This window comes from Bos indicus x Bos taurus, chromosome 16 (genome assembly GCF_003369695.1).
Source record: "Bos indicus x Bos taurus breed Angus x Brahman F1 hybrid chromosome 16, Bos_hybrid_MaternalHap_v2.0, whole genome shotgun sequence".
Lineage (NCBI taxonomy): Eukaryota > Metazoa > Chordata > Mammalia > Artiodactyla > Bovidae > Bos > Bos indicus x Bos taurus.
The window spans coordinates 64,132,134-64,152,706 of NC_040091.1; the positions used below are offsets into that span (position 1 = coordinate 64,132,134).

Below are 20,573 nucleotides of genomic sequence, written 5' to 3' on the forward strand. Positions count from 1 at the left end.
AAGCTATTGTGTTGTCCAAAAAGTTTGTTAGGATTTTCTGTAACATGTTATGGAAAAACCCAATGAACTTTTTTGACCAACCCAATACACTTCTCTGCAATTAAGACAGTGCTGCAAAGCATAGCTCTTCAGTTCAGGCCACCTTCTTCTATACACATTTTACATTTTCCCCAGGTACCTTCTGCTTCTTCCAGAAGCATATTTTTTTCTTATTCCCCTCTTTCATGATTTACTTTGGATGCAACAGCTGGCTACACTGTGTCCGTGGCTTAGTATAATTTAAGTTTTTTAATCTTACAAGTTATAGAAGTGACTGAGGAGAGCTTTTTAAAGTGATGGGAAGTCCCCTCACTTTAATTAGAGTGCCCAAGCAGAATGGAGTTATGTAATAGGTATTCATGCAGCTTCATTCATTACATAGCATAATGGTCACTCACAACCAGATACTTAAATCACATTCAGAACCATTGTGTCCCCTTGGAGAGACAGTGGTTTCTTTGTTTGTACCAAATAAGCAGCCAGTGATTATTAGCTTAGCTATTAAGTTAAATCACATTCCTGGAAAGGGGAATGTTGCAGTTTTGTTTTTTTTTTTTTAAATAGGGAGAGGAGAATGCATTTTTGAAAATCCAGACATACAGTTACTACTGGCAACGTGACCATTACACCTCTTTGACAAGAGAAGTTTATGTTTTGTTTGATTAAGTCAGTTTTAATTTCCTAGAGCCCTGTAACCTCTACTCTCTTAATTTGAAGCCTAAATATTTGTGTGCAAATAGTTTTGGTGACATGGAGCAGCTATGTCCTAATTTGCCTGTGATGGTGTCTTTTCCCTCCCAATACCCCACAGGGGGAATTTTGACTTGCTGTTGAGCACAGGACTTGAGAGTTGGTGATTCATTCATAGAACCTGATGTGGAGTTCGCTGTCACTATTTGACGTGTGTGTAGTGAGGCAGAGGGTGGCACATGGGGGACCTTCAAAGAGCAAATGGACGTCCGAGCTGCTGGAGCCGTTGTGGCACTGCTTTTTGAACATAGCTTTGGAGTCTGAAGGGTCTGGGCTGGACTCTGTCCTCTGTCAGTTACTATGAATGGGACTGGGTCAGCAGTTACTTAGCCCTTGAGCCTTTAGTGTCCTCATCTATAAACTGGGCTTATTGTGAGAATCAAATGAGGTTGTGTATATCCAAGAGCTTTGAATATTAGGGCCACACAAAAGATAGCATTATTCCCAGTCTGAACTTGTCCAGTCAGAATTGAACTTGTGTAGTAACACTGATTAACCTATGTGTTCATGTCCTCTGATCTCCTTCAGTCAGGAACAAATCAAAGTAAGTGTGTGTTCCTTCTCTGAATAAAACTAATATCAATCGATGACTATGGAAAAAGAATAAAATTGATCCCTTCATTTAAGGGAGAAAGGGGGCTAGAGTGGTGAGTGGTCCCACTAAAATTTTAGAAGAGGAAACTGATGCCCAAGTAAAAGCAGGTGATTTTACTTCAGTCCTGGTTTATTTCATTTGATGATCACTGGACATTCTTGGCATTATTGCTGTGCTTCTTAATCATTAATGGTTATCATAATAATCTAGGACTAACTGCAGATTCCCCAGTTACAGGGGTTTTCCCGTGGAAGGCTGGAGTTTGGGCTCATGAATCTGCTTTGGACTGGTACCTCAAGTGACTCCGAAGCAGGTGGATCATGATCTATATTATGAGAAACCTTTGGCAAAAAAAGCAAAAAACCTTTGCCTTTTCTGGTCGTCTTTTAATTGAATCCTTCTCCTCGTGGCTCAGCTAGTAAAGAATTCGCCTGCCATGTGGGAGACCTGGGTTGGATCCTGGGTTGGGTAAATCCCCTGAAGAAGGGAAAGGCTACCCACTCCAGTTTTCTAGGCCTGGAGAATTCCGTGGACTGTATAGTCCATGGGATTGCAAAGAGTCAGACATGACTGAGCGACTTTCACTTCACTTCATTCTTCTTGTAGCTCCATGCTGTATTTGATCATGGTGTACCTCCCTGCTTAAAATCTTTTAATGGTTTCCCATTGATAGTAGGTTCAAGATCAATATTGTCCTCCTGGCTAACTGCGTCTCTTGCCACTGTCCTCCGGCTCCTTCTCTTTGGCCACATCAGCTTCTCTGTCTCCTCCACGGTGCAGGTTTCCTCCTCCTTTGGGGCATTGGCATGCAGTTTCCTCACCTGAAATGTTCTCTCTCTCACCCTTTGCCTGGTGAACACCTTCTGATCACTCTGATCTCTTGTTTCCTTGTTGAAACTTCCCCTGATCACCAGGGTGGAATCTGATCTTGCCATATGTCCTTTTCACACCTTTCTATGGAGAGCAGTGATCTCTGTTGGCATTAGGTCATTCGCTGTTAAATTATCTATTTAATATTTGTCTTGGCTTCATGTGTTTTGTGTTCACTTCTATATCTGCAGTATCTTGTAAGATAGTACCTTGAATTTCGTAAGAGCTCACTAAATATTCTGCAATAAATAAATGAACAAAAGTAGGATTCATGGTAAAGATGCACTGCTTTAGACCTCCACTGAAGAAGGTTTAATGACTGGAGTTGCATGTTAGCCGTGTTATAAAGTGGAAAGCACCCTTAGCATTCTAGAATACAGCGTTAGAGCACTTACTTGTTTCAGTAATAAACACTATTAATTCAGAGACCTCAAACAGTATTCTTGGTGTTTAAAGCTTAGAACCTGGCATGGGAGAAAGGGGAGGTTAAAAGGCTGCAAACAAAATCCTTACTTACTTTATAGCATGTCTTTCGTGCAGAAAGGATTGGAAGCTTCATGGTAGTCTAACACCTCATAAGTAAACTTGCAATGTATTTACACTTACATTATGTAGCTGCTTGATTAGCTTGTGTATTCATTTCCTCAGATACTCCCACTTGGAGTTGTAAGAAGTCAAAACAAGAGCATATTCCCACTCTTTGTTTTCAAAGCAAGCAATTGGTTCGGTGGCATTTACATCTGGTGGAACAATGAGGGCAGTGTCAATCTCAGAGAATGAGAGATCCTTGTTATGTGTACTTGGATTCAGCATCTCAATCTTGATGGGAAAAGAATTCTGGAGGAAAAAACCCCATGACTGCAGTAATTTCTGTAATCATGATAGCCAAGTATGGAATTAATTGGGGTTCAAAAAAAGCCAATATAGTCATGTTGAGAAATTCACTTCAGTTTTTAACCACTGTGAAGACATAGAATCAGTTAACTTTGTTTACCTAAGATGTTTAGTTCTGAGGACAGTTTTGCAATCTTTAGGTAATCTATGAAGTTTAGTCAGCCTTTCATTCAGATTTTTAAATAAGTTGCCATTTAATTACAGCATTAATTTGTTTTTCACTCATTACGACAAACATTTACTAAGCACTTGCTGTGTGTTAGACATTATTCTATACCCCAGGGATATAGTAGTGAACAAGACCGGTAAGAGCTCTGCTGCTACAGAATTTATAGGCAGCAAACATGCAAACAGTTCAGGGCTATAAAACATTTAACGTAGATAACATGATCTGGCCTGGTGAGGAAAGATGGGTCATGTGACCTCAGACGGATGGTACAGCAGTTTATCTGAGGAGATACCACCTGATCAAAAGCAGTGAATGACGGGGAAGGACCCACCATGAGATGATCAGGCTGAGCACCATTAGCATGATAGGTAGAAGGAGCAAATGCGAAAAATCACTAGGTGTGAATGTGTTTAAAGAATTGAAAGAAGACTGGTGTGGCTGGGGCTTAGAGAGGGAAGGAGACGGTTTTGGTGGTGAGGTCAAGGGAGTAGGCAGGAAGGGCCCTGTGGGCCATGGTGGAGTCTGCATATTATTCTAGGAGTCATGGGAAGCCAGTGGGAGGCTTTAAGCAGGGGAGTGACACGATCTGATTTGTGTCTTTAAAAGATTGCTGGGATTGCCATAAGAACAATTTAAAGAGGTATTTACTTTAGCAGTTCAGCTCAAAGGTGATGACCAAACATTGTATGCTTTAATTGTATATGGATAGGCTCTTCTTGTGTATATATATACAGCCTTTTTTTTTTTTTTTTTAATTTGACTGAATTTAGAATAATCAAGAAAAAGATTACTTAGGAACATAATGTCATTGGATAGATTCGTTAGATAAAGCACTCATTTTTATCGTAAAACCATGTATTTAATATTCTTGAAGTGCTTATTGATGTGTCTATAAGCTAATTTCTGGAGATATAAATACGAATATGCCTTTAACGAATTTATGGTCTAGTGGAGGATACCTATAAGTAAACAGATGCTTACAACATACTATGAAAAGTGTGTTTGGCTGTTATGAATGAAGCTGCTATGAATGTTTCTGTCCATGCTTTCTGGCAGACATAATACTCATATCTTGTAGGAATGGAATTGCTGAGTCAAAGGATAGGCATGTTTAGCTTTGGCAGAGACTTGGGACTTTATTCTGAAACTAGGATTTGTACTTTAGAAAGATGATTTTTAGCAACACTAGTCTTAGTCTAAGTTGCTTCAGTTGTGTCTGTCTCTTTGCAATCCTATGAACTGTAGCCCACCAGACTCCTCTGTCCGTGAAATTTTCCAGGCAAGAATACTACAGTGGGTTGACATTTCCTTCTCCAGGGGATCTTCCTGACCCAGGAATTGAACCTGAGTCTCTCATGTCTCCTGCATTGGCAGGTGGGTTCTTTACCACTAGCGCCACCTGGGAAGCAAGACTAGAGGCAAGTGAAACCAGTTAAGTGCTTGTTACACGTACCCAGTTAAGAAATGAGATCTAAATTAAGTAAGACAGTGAAGATGGGGGAGAAGAATAGAATGGAGACATATTTAGGGAATGGGACACACTGGATTTCAGAGGTGAAGGGGGAGATAAGTTGGGAATAAAGATAATTTGTAGGTTTATGACCTGGATCATTAACAGTCAGAAGCTAGAGAAGAGTTGAGATTTTAGAGGAGTAAAAAGAGAGTTTCTTTTTGGATACATTGAGTTACAGTTCCAGGTGAACACATGGTAACTGGAAATTCAGGTCTAGAATTTAGAAGGGAAGTTAAAGTAAGAACTGGAGATAAAGATTTGGGAGTTAGTATAGTATTTGTTAGTTCTAGAAGGTCTTGTAGGTCTTCATGTGTCTTTGTGTTAGTTGCTCAGCTGTGTCCAACTCTTTGCGACACCATGAACTGTAGTTCACTAGGCTACCCTGTCCATGGAATTCTCTGGGCAAGAATACTGGATTGGGTTGCCATCTCCTTCTCCGAGGATCTTCCCAACCCAGGAATCGAGCCCGTGTCTCCTGCACTGGCAGGTGGATTCTTTACTACTGAGCTACCAGGGAAGTCCCTCAAGGGTATTTAGGAAATAACAAAACAATCAAATTAGGAAGAGTTATTCTAGCTCACTGCTGACATAAACAGAGGGCACTAACAAGTATTTGAAAATTAATTTGACCTGGAACCAGAAACGGAATCTAGTTCCATGCCTTCCTTATGGTTGAAGCTCAGACTTGCAAGAGACTTTTATTCCCATTAGTTCTGAAATTCTTTCTTTAGGGCCACTGCTTATTTATCTGGCATTTATTTAATCTATTAAATATTCACTAGCATTAAGCTCTACACATCCTTTCCTTCCATGCCACTGAATTGAAAAATTCACATTCATATTATAACCTCTACTGTTAAGTTTTTAGAGTATAGTCCTTGATTTCTTTCATGGATTCCCTTAGCCTCTCCTTTGGGTTCTTTGCATAACGGGAGCTCCTTTAATAACCTTTTTTAACTGACCGACCTCAAGAGTGAGTCATGAGCAATGGGAATGATGTTTTCTTTACCACCAACATGCCTATTTTTTTACATATATTTTTGACACATTAAAATCTAGTGGACAAAATGCTTCCATTGTCGAAAGTTTCTGTTTGCTTAGGGAAACTGGATCTGTGTTTTTGCCAGGTATTTGTTCTTTCTATCCTCTGCCCTCTCCTCTATATATTTGTAACAATACTATATATTTGTATTAAGTGTCAGTATTTACAAAACTGCCACTTTGTTTGGCTATACCGCATAATCAATCATATTGTCATTTTGCTTTTGTTTCCTCTCTTTCTAAAAATATAAGGAGAGTGTTTCATGACTAGATAGATTTATAAGCCTAGCAGGTAGGAAAATTAATAATCTGGAAATCAGATTATTAATGAATACTCCTCCCTCCCCCCTGGGATCCTACACTGTCACTTCTCATGCAACTTACTGACCTTGTTCTCCTGGCTTGTTTTGAGCCCTTGAATAAAGTCCTTCATCTTTATTAGACTTAATTTACTTATTTAAGAGACTATAATAATGAGGGGGGAGTTTTGTTTTCCTCCAAAGAGGGTGTTTAACACAAAAACACTTTTTTGGTCATCTTTAGGTGTCAAAGATTTCAGTCAATGTCAGATAATATCAAGAATATCTGATGCAGTTAAGACCTAATTTTGGTGAAAGTAATTGGGGTAGGGGAAGGAAAGTGAAAACAAAAGAATTTTCAGTTCAGTTCAGTTGCTCAGTCGTGTCCGACTCTTTGTGACCCCATGAATCGCAGCACGCCAGGCCTCCCTGTCCATCACCAACTCCCGGAGTTCACTGAGACTCACGTCCATCGAGTCAGTGATCCCATCCAGCCATCTCATCCTCTGTCGTCCCCTTCTCCTCCTGCCCCCAATCCCTCCCAGCATCAGAGTCTTTTCCAATGAGTCAACTCTTCCCATGAGGTGGCCAAAGTACTGGAGTTTCAGCTTTAGCATCATTCCTTCCAAAGAAATCCCAGGGCTGATCTTCTTCAGAATGGACTGGTTGGATCTCCTTGCAGTCCAAGGGACTCTCAAGAGTCTTCTCCAACACCACAGTTCAAAAGCATCAATTCTTCGGCCCTCAGCTTTCTTCACAGTCCAACTCTCACATCCATACATGACCACTGGAAAAACTGTAGCCTTAGTATTATATATAAGTTGGTGCAAAAGTAATTGCTGTTTTGCATTGTTGAACTTTGCCATTTGATATTGGAACACATTCTTAAATAAATGTAGTTATGTTATATATCATTTTAATGTGCATTTCTTTATGTTTTGCAATAATGAATTATTACTTGCTGTTTATATGTATTTTAGACTGTGGAAATGATGTTAGACAAAAAGCAGATTTGAGTGATTTTCTTATTTGAATTCAGAATAAGTCATAAAGCACCAGAGACAACTTCAACATCAACAACACATTTGGCCCAGAAACTGCTAATGAATGCACAGTGCAGTGGTGGTTCAAGAAGTTTTGTAAAGGAGACAAGAGCCTTGAGGATGAGGAGTTCAGTGACCAGCCGTCAGAAGTTCACAATGACCAACTGAGAGTGTCATCGAAGCTGATCCTCGTACAGCTACATGAGAAGTTGTCCAAGAACTCACCATTGACCATTCTGTCCTTCTTTGGCCTTAGAAGCAAATTGAAAAAGTGAAAAAGCTCGATAAGTGAATGCCTGATGAACTGATCCCAAATCAAAAAAATTATTGTTTTGAAGTGTTCTTTTCTCTTTTTCTACATAACAACAATGAACCGTTTCTCGATCGGACTGTGATGTGCGACGAAAAGTGAATTTTATATAGCCAGCGATGACCAGTTCAGTGATTGGACCAAGAAGAAGCTCCAAAGCACTTCCCAAAGCTAAACTTGCACCAAAAAAAAGGATTATGGTCACTGTTTGGTGGTCTAATGCTAGTCTGATCCACTACAGCTTTCTGAATCCTGGCGAAACCATTATGTCTGAGAAGTACGCTCAGCAAATTGATGAGACGCTCTGAAAATGGCAATGCCTGCAGCCGGCATTGGTCAACAGAAAGGGCCCAGTTCTTTTCCACAACAATGCTTGACTGCACATCACATAACCAGGGCTTCAAAAGTTGAATGAATTGAGCTACAAAGTTTTGCCTTATCCACCATATTCACCTGACCTCTGGTCAAGCATCTCGACTACTTTTGGAAGGGAAAATGCTTCCACAATCAGCAGGACACAGAAGATGCTTTCCAAGAGTTTGTCGAATCCCAAAGCATGGGTTTTTTTTTTTTTTTTTCTTTGCATAGGAATAAGCTAACTTATTTCTCACTGGCAAAAATGTATTGATTGTAATGGTTCCTATTTTGATTAATAAAGTTGTGAGCCTAGTTATAATAATTTAAAATTCAGGGTCTGAAACTGCAATTATTTTGCACCAACCTATATAGGTGGTGTTGGTGGTAAAGAGCCCAGTGCCAGTGCAGGAGACATAAGAGACTCAGGTTTGATCCCTGAGTTGGGAAGATACCCTGGAGGAGGACATGGCAACCCACTCCAGTATTCTTGGAGGATCCCAACGAACGAAGAGCCTGGTGGACTATAGTCCATAGTGTCGCACAGAGTCAGACATGACTGAGTGACTTAGCACAGCACAGCACACAGCATAAAAGATTTTATCTATAGAGTCCTGAATAGTTCTTGTCACCATTCAACACACCTTCAGCTCCATTTTCTAATTTTATTTCTCACAACAGTCCTATGAAGTATGGAGATTCTGGGCTATTTAGTGACCTTGCTGCTGCTGCTGCTAAGTCGCTTCAGTCGTGTCGGACTCTGTGTGACCCCATAGATGGCAGCCCATCAGGCTCCACCGTCCCTGGGATTCCCCAGGCAAGAACACTGGAATGGGTTGCCATTTCCTTCTCCAATGCATGGAAGTGAAAAGTGAAAGGGAAGTCGCTCAGTCCTGTCCAACTCTTAGCGACCCCATGGACTGCAGCCCACCAGGTTCCTCCATCCATGGGATTTTCCAGGCAAGAGTACTGGAGTGGGGTGCCATTGCCTTCTCCGATTTAGTGACCTTAGGTGTACAAATAAGGAGACTGTATCCACAATACTGTGTCACTTTACATGTTAATGCAGCACTCTATAACAGAAAGACATGCATGCTAAATCACTTCAGTCATGTCCCATTCTTTGCAACCCCATGTACCACAGCACACCAGGCTCCTCTGTCCATGGGATTCTCCAGGCAAGAATACTGGAGTGGGTTGCTGTGTCCTCCTCCAGGGGAGCTTTCCAAACTAGGGATCGAACCCATGTTTCTTACATGTCCTGCTTTGTCAGGCAGGACCTTTACCACTAACACCAACTGGGAAGCCCAATAGAAAGACAGGGCTGGTTTTATATCCGGACTCTGTCAATTATGCAAATTGGCTCATTAAAGTTGGATGAGTCATCCCAGTGCACCAGCCCTGAGCACCCTGTCTCATGCATTGGACCTGGACTGGAGATCTGTTTCACATATGATAATATACATGTTTCAATGCTATTCTCTCAGACTGGGATGACCCAGAGGGATGGGATGGGGAGGAAGGTGAGTGGGGGGTTCAGGATGGGGAACACATGTAAACCCATGGCTGATTCATGTCAATGTATGGCAAAAACCACTACAGTATTGTAAAGTAATTAGCCTCCAATTAAAATAAATAAATTAAAAAAAAAATAAAGTTGGATGAGACCCCTCACTTCTCCAAACCTCAGGGTCCTCAAGTCAGGATCCTTAGAGTCGGACATGACTGAGTGGCTAACAGTAAGTTAGGAGATTCCTTAACGCGATCCACAGAAGGAGAATTAAATTAATGACTAAGGTGGGAAATGTCAGGCAGCTGCCACCTTCTGCTCCCCCAGAGACTGGTAAAGGAACACTTTATATCTCACCAGGAGACGAAGCACCGTGGAACTGTCCGTGGGATTTATGGCGGTCTGGGAAAGCTTCTGGGCTGTGAGGAAGTGTTTCCATTCAGAGCAGGCTTCATTCACAGGGAATATTGGGTCACACAGAAGCTCACTACCCCCTGCTGACCTTTTCAGACAGAGCTTGGCCGGACTGCACAGAAACAATGAATTCCAGAAGGCCAGGGCCCCTGTTAACCTGTGACCTCAGAATAGGAGGGCCTTGGACATCTGAGGTCTGAAAGGGAGAGGAAGGAGTTGTGAATTTTGCAGGTTCACTCTGGACACAAAATCCGGTGTGACGATCTGTGATGTAATTTGGCACATGCTGGAGTGACTATTTTAGTTCAAACCTCCCTCCCTGCTGTAACTCTAGTTCCTTGAACTTCTCAAAACAGCATGTAATTTCTTTACTTTGCAAAGTCTTTGACCAAGACATTGAAGCTTTAAGTTACTGCCTTAGGTCCCAAAGTAAATTGGCCGCAGAGATAAAAATAGAAGCCAGGTTAACTCACAACCTCTTCATTAGCATTCTGAGCTTCAGGCAGCAAAGTAGTGTGTAAAAGTGAAAATATTTTATTTGAAAAATGTAGTCAGCACACTCCCTTGAATCCACTTAATTTTTGAATCTGGACTGGAGTGGGTTGCCATTTCCTTCTCCAGGGGCTCTTCCCAACCCGGGGATCGAATCCAAGTCTCCCACATTGCAGGCAAATGGTTTACCCGATGAGCACCAGGGAAGCCCATCTGCCTCCTTAAAGACTCCTTAAATCCTTAAAGGAAGACATCAGTGGGTGTTTGCGTCAGAGAAGATCCAGTCTGTTATGGGTTAACACCATGTGGAAGAGATTCACAGCCAGGAGGATGACCATTTTTTATGGGGATGGAAAACACAACTTCCTGTTTCCCCTCAGAGAGTTCCTGGACTCTGTGGGGTGATCTAGGAAACCCCGTGGAGACAGGATGGCGGAAGGGGCTGAGATTTCTGTCGGATGAAACACTGGTCCTTGTTTGTTATTACAGCTCTCAGCGTTTTCCTGAGGATGCAGCATACTCATCGTAGAAATCTGACCACATTCTAACATGTGGCTTCAAGTGAAGTCAACTCTTGGGGATCTTGTAGTTTTGTTTGAGGGCATATTAATTTGTCAGTTGCATACTCCTCCACCTCTCTCCCTTCACATTTCTGCTTTTTTCTTAGTTCAGAGGTGTAATTTTCTGTCTTCTATGAGGTCAGCCTCGATTGGAGTGGTCACAGAAAGACAAAAATGTTCCACCGGTGTGAAGTCTCTCCTGAATTTACCGTTGGCATAATCTGAGAGGGAGTCCTAGGTAGTGGTGCGCTGATAAATCACCTCTTCAGACTCAGAGCCCTGACTTGGAGCCAGTTTGCCATTTTCCATGGTGTAGCCGTTTCCACCATGGCCAGATTCACAATACCAACATGATGTCATGGAACATGGGACTGAGGAATGTGTACGATCCGCTCCTGCAAGCGGGACAGGCTGGCTCCAGCACGCTGCTGGCTAGACCTCGGTAGGTTTGCGTAATTAGATGGAAGGTGCATGTGTTGGCATATGTAAGTCTGGCAGTGGTTTTTCCTCTGGGTTATCTGCCCAGAAGTGCTGCCACAGATCAGGTGAGTGTAAACTTGCCCATGTGCAGGTGCTTCTTTTAGTCACGCACATCTTTGCTCTTGGAACCCTCTTAATTTGAGTGTTCTTCCAGAGGCCATCCTCCACTCTCCATTCTTTTTGTTCTACACACTGCCTGGAGAGTGAAGCTGGTTTAATTGTTGTAACTCTTCGTTGTTGTTGTTCAGTCACTAAGTAGTGTTTGACTCTTTGCGACCCCACGGACTGCAGCATGGCAGGCTTCCCTGTCCTTTACCATCTCTCAGAGTTTCCTCAAACTCATGTCCATTGAGTCACTGATGGCATCCAACCATCTTGTCCTCTGTTGTCCCCTTCTCCTCTTGCCTCCATTTTTTTTCAGCATCAGGGTCTTTTCTAATGAGTAGACTCTTTACATCAAGTGGCCAAAGTATTGGAGCTTCAGCTTCAGCATCAGTCCTTCCAATGAATATTCAGGGTTGATTTCCTGTAGGATTGACTAATTTGATCTTGCAGTTCAAGGGACTCCCAGGAGTCTTCTCCAGTACCACAATTTGATAGCATCAATTCTTAGGCTCTCAACCTTCTTTATGGTCCAACTCTCACATCCATACATGGATGGATGGAAAAAGTACAGACCTTTGTTGGCAAAGTGATGTCTCTGCTTTTTAATACGCTGTCTGGGTTTTTCATAGCTTTCCTTCCAAGGAGCAAGCACCTTTTAATTTTGTGGCTGCAGTCATAGCTCTTACATATTTCCGTCTTAGACCTCCTTACCCAGCTCTTGGATTCTGACTGCCTGTTGGACTGTATACCATTGGAAAATCCCAACAATACTTCAGATTTTACATTTATTTTTTTTCTTTTTTGGCCACAGCACACGGCATGCAGGATCTTAGTTCCCCAACCAGGGATCGAACCTATACCCCCTGCAGTGGGAGCACAGTGTTAACCACTGGTCCACCAGGAAATTCCCAAGTTTTATATTTCTAAAGTGGAGTTCAGAAGACTGGCTTCCCCTTCTCAGTTTTCTTTCTTGTGGGTGGTATCCTTTTCTTTCCAGTCACTTTCAGATGTTGCCTCTACACGCAGTCCCTCTCGGTTCTTGCATGCTATTTGCCTGTCTCCCCACCGTTTTACTTATGTTACATTGTAATGGTTTCTCTGTGTCCATTTTCTCCATCATATTGAACATCCTGGGTGTTAGAACTGCCTGCTGTTTGCCTTTGTATCTCTGCTGTCTTGCACAGTGCCTGACATGTAGTACCATTTATTCAATATGTGGCTGAATAAGTAGATGAATAAATGAGAGATCTATTCTGTACCCTTTGTATGTATATGGCATAGAGTTGCCAGACTTAGGAACTAAAAAAGTACAGGATACTGGGTTAGTTTGGAAATTCAGATAAACAACAGATACTTTTTTCAGTATGTTGTTGCTGCTGTTCAGTTGCCAAGTTGTGTCTGACTCTCTGCATGAGTAGGTCCTAAATACTCCAGGTAACATTTATGTTCAAAAATTATTCAATTATTTATTATTTTTTTCTAAAATTAAAGTTTAGCTGGGCATTCTGGCAACCCTAACCTAGCCAAAAAAAAAAAAGTCAGCTGACACCAAGAACAGAAGTTCACGCAACACAGAGCTCACACTGGGCTCGCTGTCACCTGCCGTAGGGTTTTGTATGGACTCTGCCTTACATCTCTGATTGTCCTATGTGTAAATGGGTCACTTTACTCAGAGGCACTGGGCTGCTCCATAACGTGCCTTATGCCATTACATACACATAGTTTTCCTTTGCGTGGCAAGGACATTTAATCTCTGCATGTTTAGGCAATGTGGACAAACGATCCGAGTTTGTGAGTCATCTTACGATATTTCCTATGCTGTGGTGGTTTCTTATTGTTTCTGGGTAGTGGTTTCAGGGCATTTGAATAGGGGATATAAAACGGACCCTTGGTGTTCTGAGATGCATGTACAGAGAGGAACATGCTATTAAAGTTCTGTAAAACCTTGGCTCTGGGTTTTAGATTTTCTTAGGGAGTTATGACTGGAAGAGTTCTCACTATTTACATTACTGCTCGTGCCAGGATGCCCGAGAACTGATGTACTAAAGATTAAGCATGGCTTGGAGAAAGACTTAATACTGTCTCCAGTTTAATGAGGTTGTTTACTTAACACATTCCCTGTTAAAGTATCAGATGACTAAAAGATTATTTTGATTGAAGGGATTTCTTTTTTTTAATTAAAAACACCCAAGTTGTGAACAGTTTATGTTTTAGAAGGCAAAAGAGTATATTTTCAATGACTGGAAACACAGTTGAAATATGGCATGTTTCATCTCTCACATTCTTTCTCCTGTCCCCCTAATATCAAAATTGGTAATTATAGAAATTCCATGGCTAGGACAGTTGGGCAGGCTTTTAGATATTTGCCCCATAGGAGTCAGGCATATTCTCTGAGGAAATGCTGAATTCTAATGGCAGACGGATTGGCCAGAAAACAATCATGAAACATTTTTGTGGCCTCAGTATCGTGATCTTGTCAGTAAAGCGATGGTCTCTGATTAAATCCAGATTGGGCTGTTTCCTGTCAGCGTGCTAACCCAGAGGGCAGGCTCAGCCCTCCATGTCTTGCTCTCTAAGTCTGAGTTATTAAACACTTGTCTGCCAAGACTTTGCTCACTGCCTCTCCCCACTATTCTTTTAAACTAGAATTTGAAGATGTTGAGTTATCACAAACAAAAACAGACCCTAAAGTCTCTTAAAAGGGTCATGTCGCTATTAAACATTTTAGCTTTTCCAGTCTGCCCATAGGTGTAGGATATTTTTGTGTGTTTCACTTTTGTATAACTTTATTTCAATTCCAGTAACAAGCAGATAATCACAAAATTTTTATTTCATAAAAATGTACTTTAGTTGCTCTTGTGCGCATGCTCAGTTATGTCTGACTCTTAGCAAACTCGTGGACTGTAGCCCGCCAGGCTCCTCTGTCCCTGGAGTCTTCTAGGCAAGGATATTGGAGTGGGTTGCCGTTTCCTCCTCCAGGGGACCTTCCCAACCCAGAGATTGAACTTGTGTCCTCTGCTTTGGCAGGCATATTCTTTTACCACTGTGCCACTTGGGAAGCCTGTACTTAATTTGAATATAGGTAAATTAAAACTCATCTTCAAAAATCTGGCCTTCCCCTTGCTAGCGAAGAGATATTAGTGTACTTAGTAAACATTCAGAAAATAATATTAAGCAAGTGCTCTGACGCTGACATGTATTGTTATTTTTTGTGAGAACGACTTTAGGCATCAGAGTAATTCTTGTACTTCATTTTATGCTATTGCCGTTGATGCTCATTTGTTGCAATTAGAGAATAACTCTTAAAATCTAAATATTCAAAATATTCTGTTAGCTATTCCGTTAGCTCAGTCGTGGTTCTTCCTAATGTACAGATGCAAACACTGAGGAACAGAAACCATTAAAGGCATTTATGGCGATCAGGCCTGTGTGTTGAGATTTTCTTCAGAGAAGAAGGAGCAAAGGGAAGCAACTGGGTTAATGAGTAACATGAATCCATTTCCAAGCGAGAGCATTGGCTTCCTGCCAAATCTGCTTTCTGGCAGGAAAAGGGACCCACTTCATCAGGGTCTTTGACAAGCATTTTTCTCTGTGTTTGAATTTTTGGCCACATCACTGCTTAGGGAAAAATTAGTTCTCTTAAACAGTTACTACTTTTAATAGGAAAAGATTTAGCTTTAAAGTGGAGTTTGCATTGTAAAATAGGTGTCATCAAATTACAAAATTTATTGATAAGGGAACCCTGACATTGTCACAAGGTAAGGAAGCTTGATTTAGAATTAGAGCTTGAATATCCGTAGAAACTGAAAAGCCATTCCTTTTAATGTTGTTATTGTTAACATTTGCCCTTGAGGTATATTTTTTAACTTCTGCTTTTTAAGTGATAATTATCTTGATCAGATCTTTTGAGGTGACAAAGTAAAAAAACACAAAATATTCCTAAATTTTAGTGGTATTAAGAAAGAGATCAAAGGAATATAGATGTTTGAAGGTAAAAGTTAATTTTATAATATCTTGGTTTTTTTTTTTTAAGTGAAAAGTGGCAAATGTGAATTAAGTTTCAACTGCATCACAGTGACTTAATAAGCTAACATTTTCCAAAATACATTAATCCTAATGTTCTGCAGGGTGCTCTGAGACCAAAGGGGAGTCCACTAGGAAATGTCAGATACCATATCCTTCTTTGGAGTTTCATAGCATGTTAGCACATTAAATACTGTGTGTAAGAAATTCTATGGAAAAGAAATATATTGAGCTTTGTTTAACTCCATAGTTCCCAAATTTGAATGCAGGATGTTTTGTTTTGAAACTAGTATTTTACAGCACACATTTAGGCCAACACTGTACCAAATAATTAAAAATGTAATTAGACATTGAAACCATATATCTTCTTCATTGATTGTTTCTAGTTAAAGTTAACTGAAGCTCTTGGAAGACAGATGGATATTATCAGGCCTGTTCTCAAATTGCTCATAGAGTGATAATGAATAATTATAAGGCCATGATCTGAGTCCATTTGGTAGTTTTGCCTGAATCAGAGCCCTTTCCTTTGTAAACTAAAAGTATCTTTCGAAAAATAAAGAAATCAAGGCACCCCCCGCATATGCTGGAGTCTTATGATTAATTCCTGCTGGCAGTTAGCCATGATGACATTAAGCTGTTCTAAGCCCTTTCTAAAAGTGATGGCCTTTACTTTGGTTTTGCGGAAAGCAATTCTTGCCTGCTAATTTCCTTCCAGTGGTTTAACTTTTGACAGGACAGGTGAAGAAATAGCAAACATGTGACTTTGTAAGCACAATGTCATCATTTAGAGATTTCAGTTCTCTCTTTTTTGCTCGCCTTTAATTGTCACGTGTCTGGTTATTTCAACTTAAGAAAATCTGATAGAAACAATTCACACTTAAAATTGAGAGACATTGGGTGGCGATTGTCTGCGTCACTTAGAATGCTTCTATGCTTTGGAACAAGTTTCTTTCTATAGGTCATCTTCCCCTGTGCCTATGGAGGGCAGGTTGAACTCTGAAAATTGCATCATTATATAATTTGTTCAGCACAGATTTATTGTGGACTATAAGGCACACTCGGATTTTTCTTCAGTTTATTTCTCTTCCCCTATACTCAGTTTTAAAGCTTTACAGATTTTATCACTAATCAGTTTTTATGTATTATGGTTTATGTCTTCAGGGGGCAGTTATACCTACCAATACTATTCACAGTCACTTCATTCGCATGTGGTAGCTACTTTTCACAGGGAAATATTTTTTCTTTGTTGTTGTTGTTCAGTCACCAACTGGGGTCCAACTTTTTGAGACCCCATGGACTGCTGCATGCCAGGCTTCCCTGTCCCTCACCATCTCCCAGAGTTTGCCCAAGTTCGTGTCCATTGAATTGGTGGTGCCATCCAACCGTCTCATCCTCTGTCACCCTCTTCTCTCTTGACCTCAATCTTTCCCAGAATCAGGGTATTTTCTAGTGAGTCAGCTGTTCGCATCAAGTGGCCGAAATGTTGGAGCTTCAGCTTCAGCGTCAGTCCTTCCAATGAGCATTCAGGGTTGATTTCCTTTAGGATTGACTGGTTTGATCTCCTTGCTGTCCAAGGGACTCTCAGGAGTCTTCTCCAGCACCACAGTTCAAAAGCATTGATTCTTCAGCTCTCTGTCTTCTTTGTGGTCCGGCTCTCACATCCTTACACAACCACCGTACTGTACATTGCTGGTCTCCAAAAGGCAGGGGTCATGCAGCGGCCTACCGTTTCTATTACTCATCCAAGATTAGCTGAGGCCTGCTTGGTAAAACTGCTGCTTAGCCAACTTTGTCGATTAATGATGATATTGAATGCGTTTCGCCCTCCATGGACCAAAGAACATCACATGGTCAGATTTCCCTAGATGTCTGTGGAGAACATACTCCTCTCATGGCTGATTTTTTTTTTTTTCCCTCCAAACTATCAACATAATGTCATCTGGCTCACACAAATCTAAAAGTTTAATAAGCAGCTCTCCAGAGTCAGTAGGATCAGTGCCAGCACCCCATTGTAGGCGCTGTCTTTGAGAATGAGTTTGAAAGCTTAACTGTAGAACAGTGTAAAGGGAATGATTGATAACATTTGCTCAACTCGATCCTGGAGTCATAGAAAACATTCTTGACAGAATATGCCAGCAGCGTAGTTCTTGATAGGGAAGTGAGCAGAAGCAAATGATGAAGTAATCCCTCTGCTAGTGGGATCACAAGCAGGGGCCACCCCGGTACCCCGACCACCAACCCACGCTGCTGCACTCACTCAGGTGAGAGGAGTGAAGTCGGCCTTCCCTGACTGGTAGGGAACTTAAATAAGAGCAGGGGAAAGCATGACGGGCCACGCTTCATCCAGTTCAGTGTTTTCACTCTTACTTTAGGGAGTCGTTTCTCCTGATCATAATCTTGAGTTTATCGTACAGGTCGAAGGGGACCAGCTGCCTCCCGGACACACAGTCAGTCAGTATGAGACGTGTAAGATCAGGACCATAAAAGCTGGCACCTTAGAGAAGCTCGTGGAGAACCTGCTGACGGCTTTTGGGGACAATGACTTTACATATATCAGCATCTTCCTGTCAACATACAGAGGCTTTGCCTCCACTAAAGAAGTGCTGGAGCTGCTGCTGGACAGGTAAGAATCTGAAGCGGTGGTGCGAGGTGACAGAAATGTCAGGCTGTTTGCAGAGTGAAGGCATGAAGTTCTTTTGCTTTTGAAAAAATTTTAATTGGAGGATAATTACTTGATGGCCTCTGCCATACATCAGCATGAATCGACCATAGGCATATGTGTGCCCCCTCTCCTGAACCCCCTCCCACCACGCTCCCCACCCCATCCCTCCAGGCTGTCACAGAGCACTGGCTTTGAGTGCCTGCATCATACATCAGCTTCCCACTGGCTGTCTGTTTTACATATGGTAATATATATGTTTCAGTGCTGTTCTCTTAAATGATCCCACCCTCTCCTTCTCCCATTGTGTCCAAAAGTCCTCCCCAATTAAGTAGATAGCAGACATGAATATTTTAAAAATAGAAGTAATTCATGTATATAGTGAAAAGTTCAAACAATAAAGAAAATTCTGAAAAAAAAAAGTAAAAAATAAAATGTAAAACTTTCTGTTTACCTAAGTCCCTTTCCCAGGCCCATTCTTCCTAGGTAATAACTGTAAACTATTCCTTTTGTATTATTCTCAAGCTTTTCTGGGTGTATATAAATGTATGTTTATATATTTGTATTTATATATGATATTTATAAATATTTATAGTATGAATAGAACCACAGTACACAGTGTATTCTGCAGCTTTCTTTTTTTACTTATCTATATCTTGGAGATTTTTTTTTTTACTCAGTAAAGTCTTTAACATTTATAAAGAGTTTTGAACAGTGGCTGGGATATTGAAAGCTCAAGAAATAAGTTATTGTTATTAAAGTCAGCACATGTAGGTGGATACTGTATTCTTTTTAGTGACTTTACGGTATTTATTGGATAGAATGTTCTGTGTGTGTGCAAGTATTAACACTTGTCTGAGAATTCTGTAGGATAATTTCACAGAAGAGTGACTGATGGGTAAAAATATATAAGCATTAAAAAATATATATATTTATCTTTATTTCTTTGGTTGCACTGGGTCTTAGTAGGCTTCCCTGGTGGTCAGATGGTAGAGAATCTGCCTGTAATGCAGGAGACTCAGGTTTGATCCCTGGGTTGGGAAGATCCCCTGGAGAAAGGAATGGCAACCTACTCCAGTATTCTTGCCTAGGAAATCCCATAGACAGAGGAGCCTTAGTAAGGCACTCCAGATCTTTAATCTTCATTGCACCATGCAAGATCTTTTTTAGTTGTAGCATGTGAGATCTAGTTCCCTGACAGGGATTGAATCCAGGCCCCAAGCATTGGCAGCCTGGAGTCTTAGCCACTGGACCACCAGGGAAGTCCCCAAAATATATAAGCACTTTGAAATGTGAATGTTGCTAGATTGCCCTTCAGAAAGTTGTGCCACCCACTCTCCTGTCCACAGAGAATGAGGGTCCCTTTGCTTTCCCTGTAGTCTGGCCAGCTGTGAGTAGCATTTTCATCTTCATCATTGAAACCATCTCTACTGTCATCTGTCTGTTGAAAAGGAGCTCATTGTTTTTATATTTATGTTTCTTAACATTTATGAGTGAGGTTTAGCATGTCTTGAAATACTTATTGGTCATTTGTGGGTTTTTTGTGAACTCGTATTTTCATATCTTTTATTTTGGATTATTGTTACCTAATTATTGATCATATAATTATAACTCTTTGTCTAATAACAAAGTTAGGTTTCTTAAAATGTGTGCGTGTATATATATATATATATATATATATATGTGTGGGTGTATATATATATATATATTCTTTTTTTGTCCGAGCTGCACAGCATGTGAGATCTTAGTTCCCCAACCAGGGATCATACCCATGCCTCCTGCACTGGAAGCTTAGAGTCTTAACCACTGGACCACTAGGGAGGCCCCCACATTTTTTGCTTATATTTGTTGGAAATATATTTTTTCTAATTTGTTGTTTATAAATATTCTTTTTTATGAACACATTAAAAATTCTTTTTATGCAGTCATTTATCAGTCTTAAGGCCTTTAATAATCTAATTCTGTTATGATGTGAATAAGGTATTGATAACAGTTTTTCTCAAGATATTTTCTTCCTAGATACACCTAGAGTGAAATCACTTGGATCAATGGATGTTCTTATGTTTACATTCAGGAAACATCCACAGAATGTCTTAACTGGATCAGTGCATTAATAAAGCCTAGACAGCTTTGGACTTCGACGTCAGTGGGAAGTTCTGTAGGTTTTTTTTTACAGAGCAGTAATTAAAATATTAAGCATGGTGTATAAACCTGTGGGGTTAGTGAGTCATTTCTTTCATAGTCTCATAGTTGTTAGCCTCACACCTATAAATAGAACCTGAAGAATTATATGCATTTTCTTTCCTCTGTTCTGTATTTATAAAGAGGATGCAGTGTGCTAACTGTTGGCAGGCAGTATGAGGAAATAGGTCAACACATCAGAAACTCCTACAAGTTTTCTTTGGAACTGGTAACCTCCTCTGCTTATGGGGTAACTCCACTGATAATAGACC

At 40.8% G+C, this 20,573-nt stretch overlaps 1 protein-coding gene across 5 annotated transcripts in view; it reads left to right on the forward strand.

Moving 5' to 3' along the window:
* The window catches only part of RGL1 (ral guanine nucleotide dissociation stimulator like 1), a 277,599-nt gene that overhangs the window by 173,183 nt on the left and 83,843 nt on the right, over window positions 1-20,573 (forward strand). For 3 of the 5 annotated variants that reach the window (XM_027565549.1, XM_027565551.1, XM_027565550.1), the window contains one exon: window positions 17,876-18,084. The exons of the other annotated variants lie outside the window; for them this stretch is intronic. In XM_027565549.1, coding sequence (XP_027421350.1) covers window positions 17,876-18,084 — 209 coding nt within the window. The remainder of the gene's footprint in view (window positions 1-17,875; window positions 18,085-20,573) is intronic. 5 annotated transcript variants of the gene reach the window in all.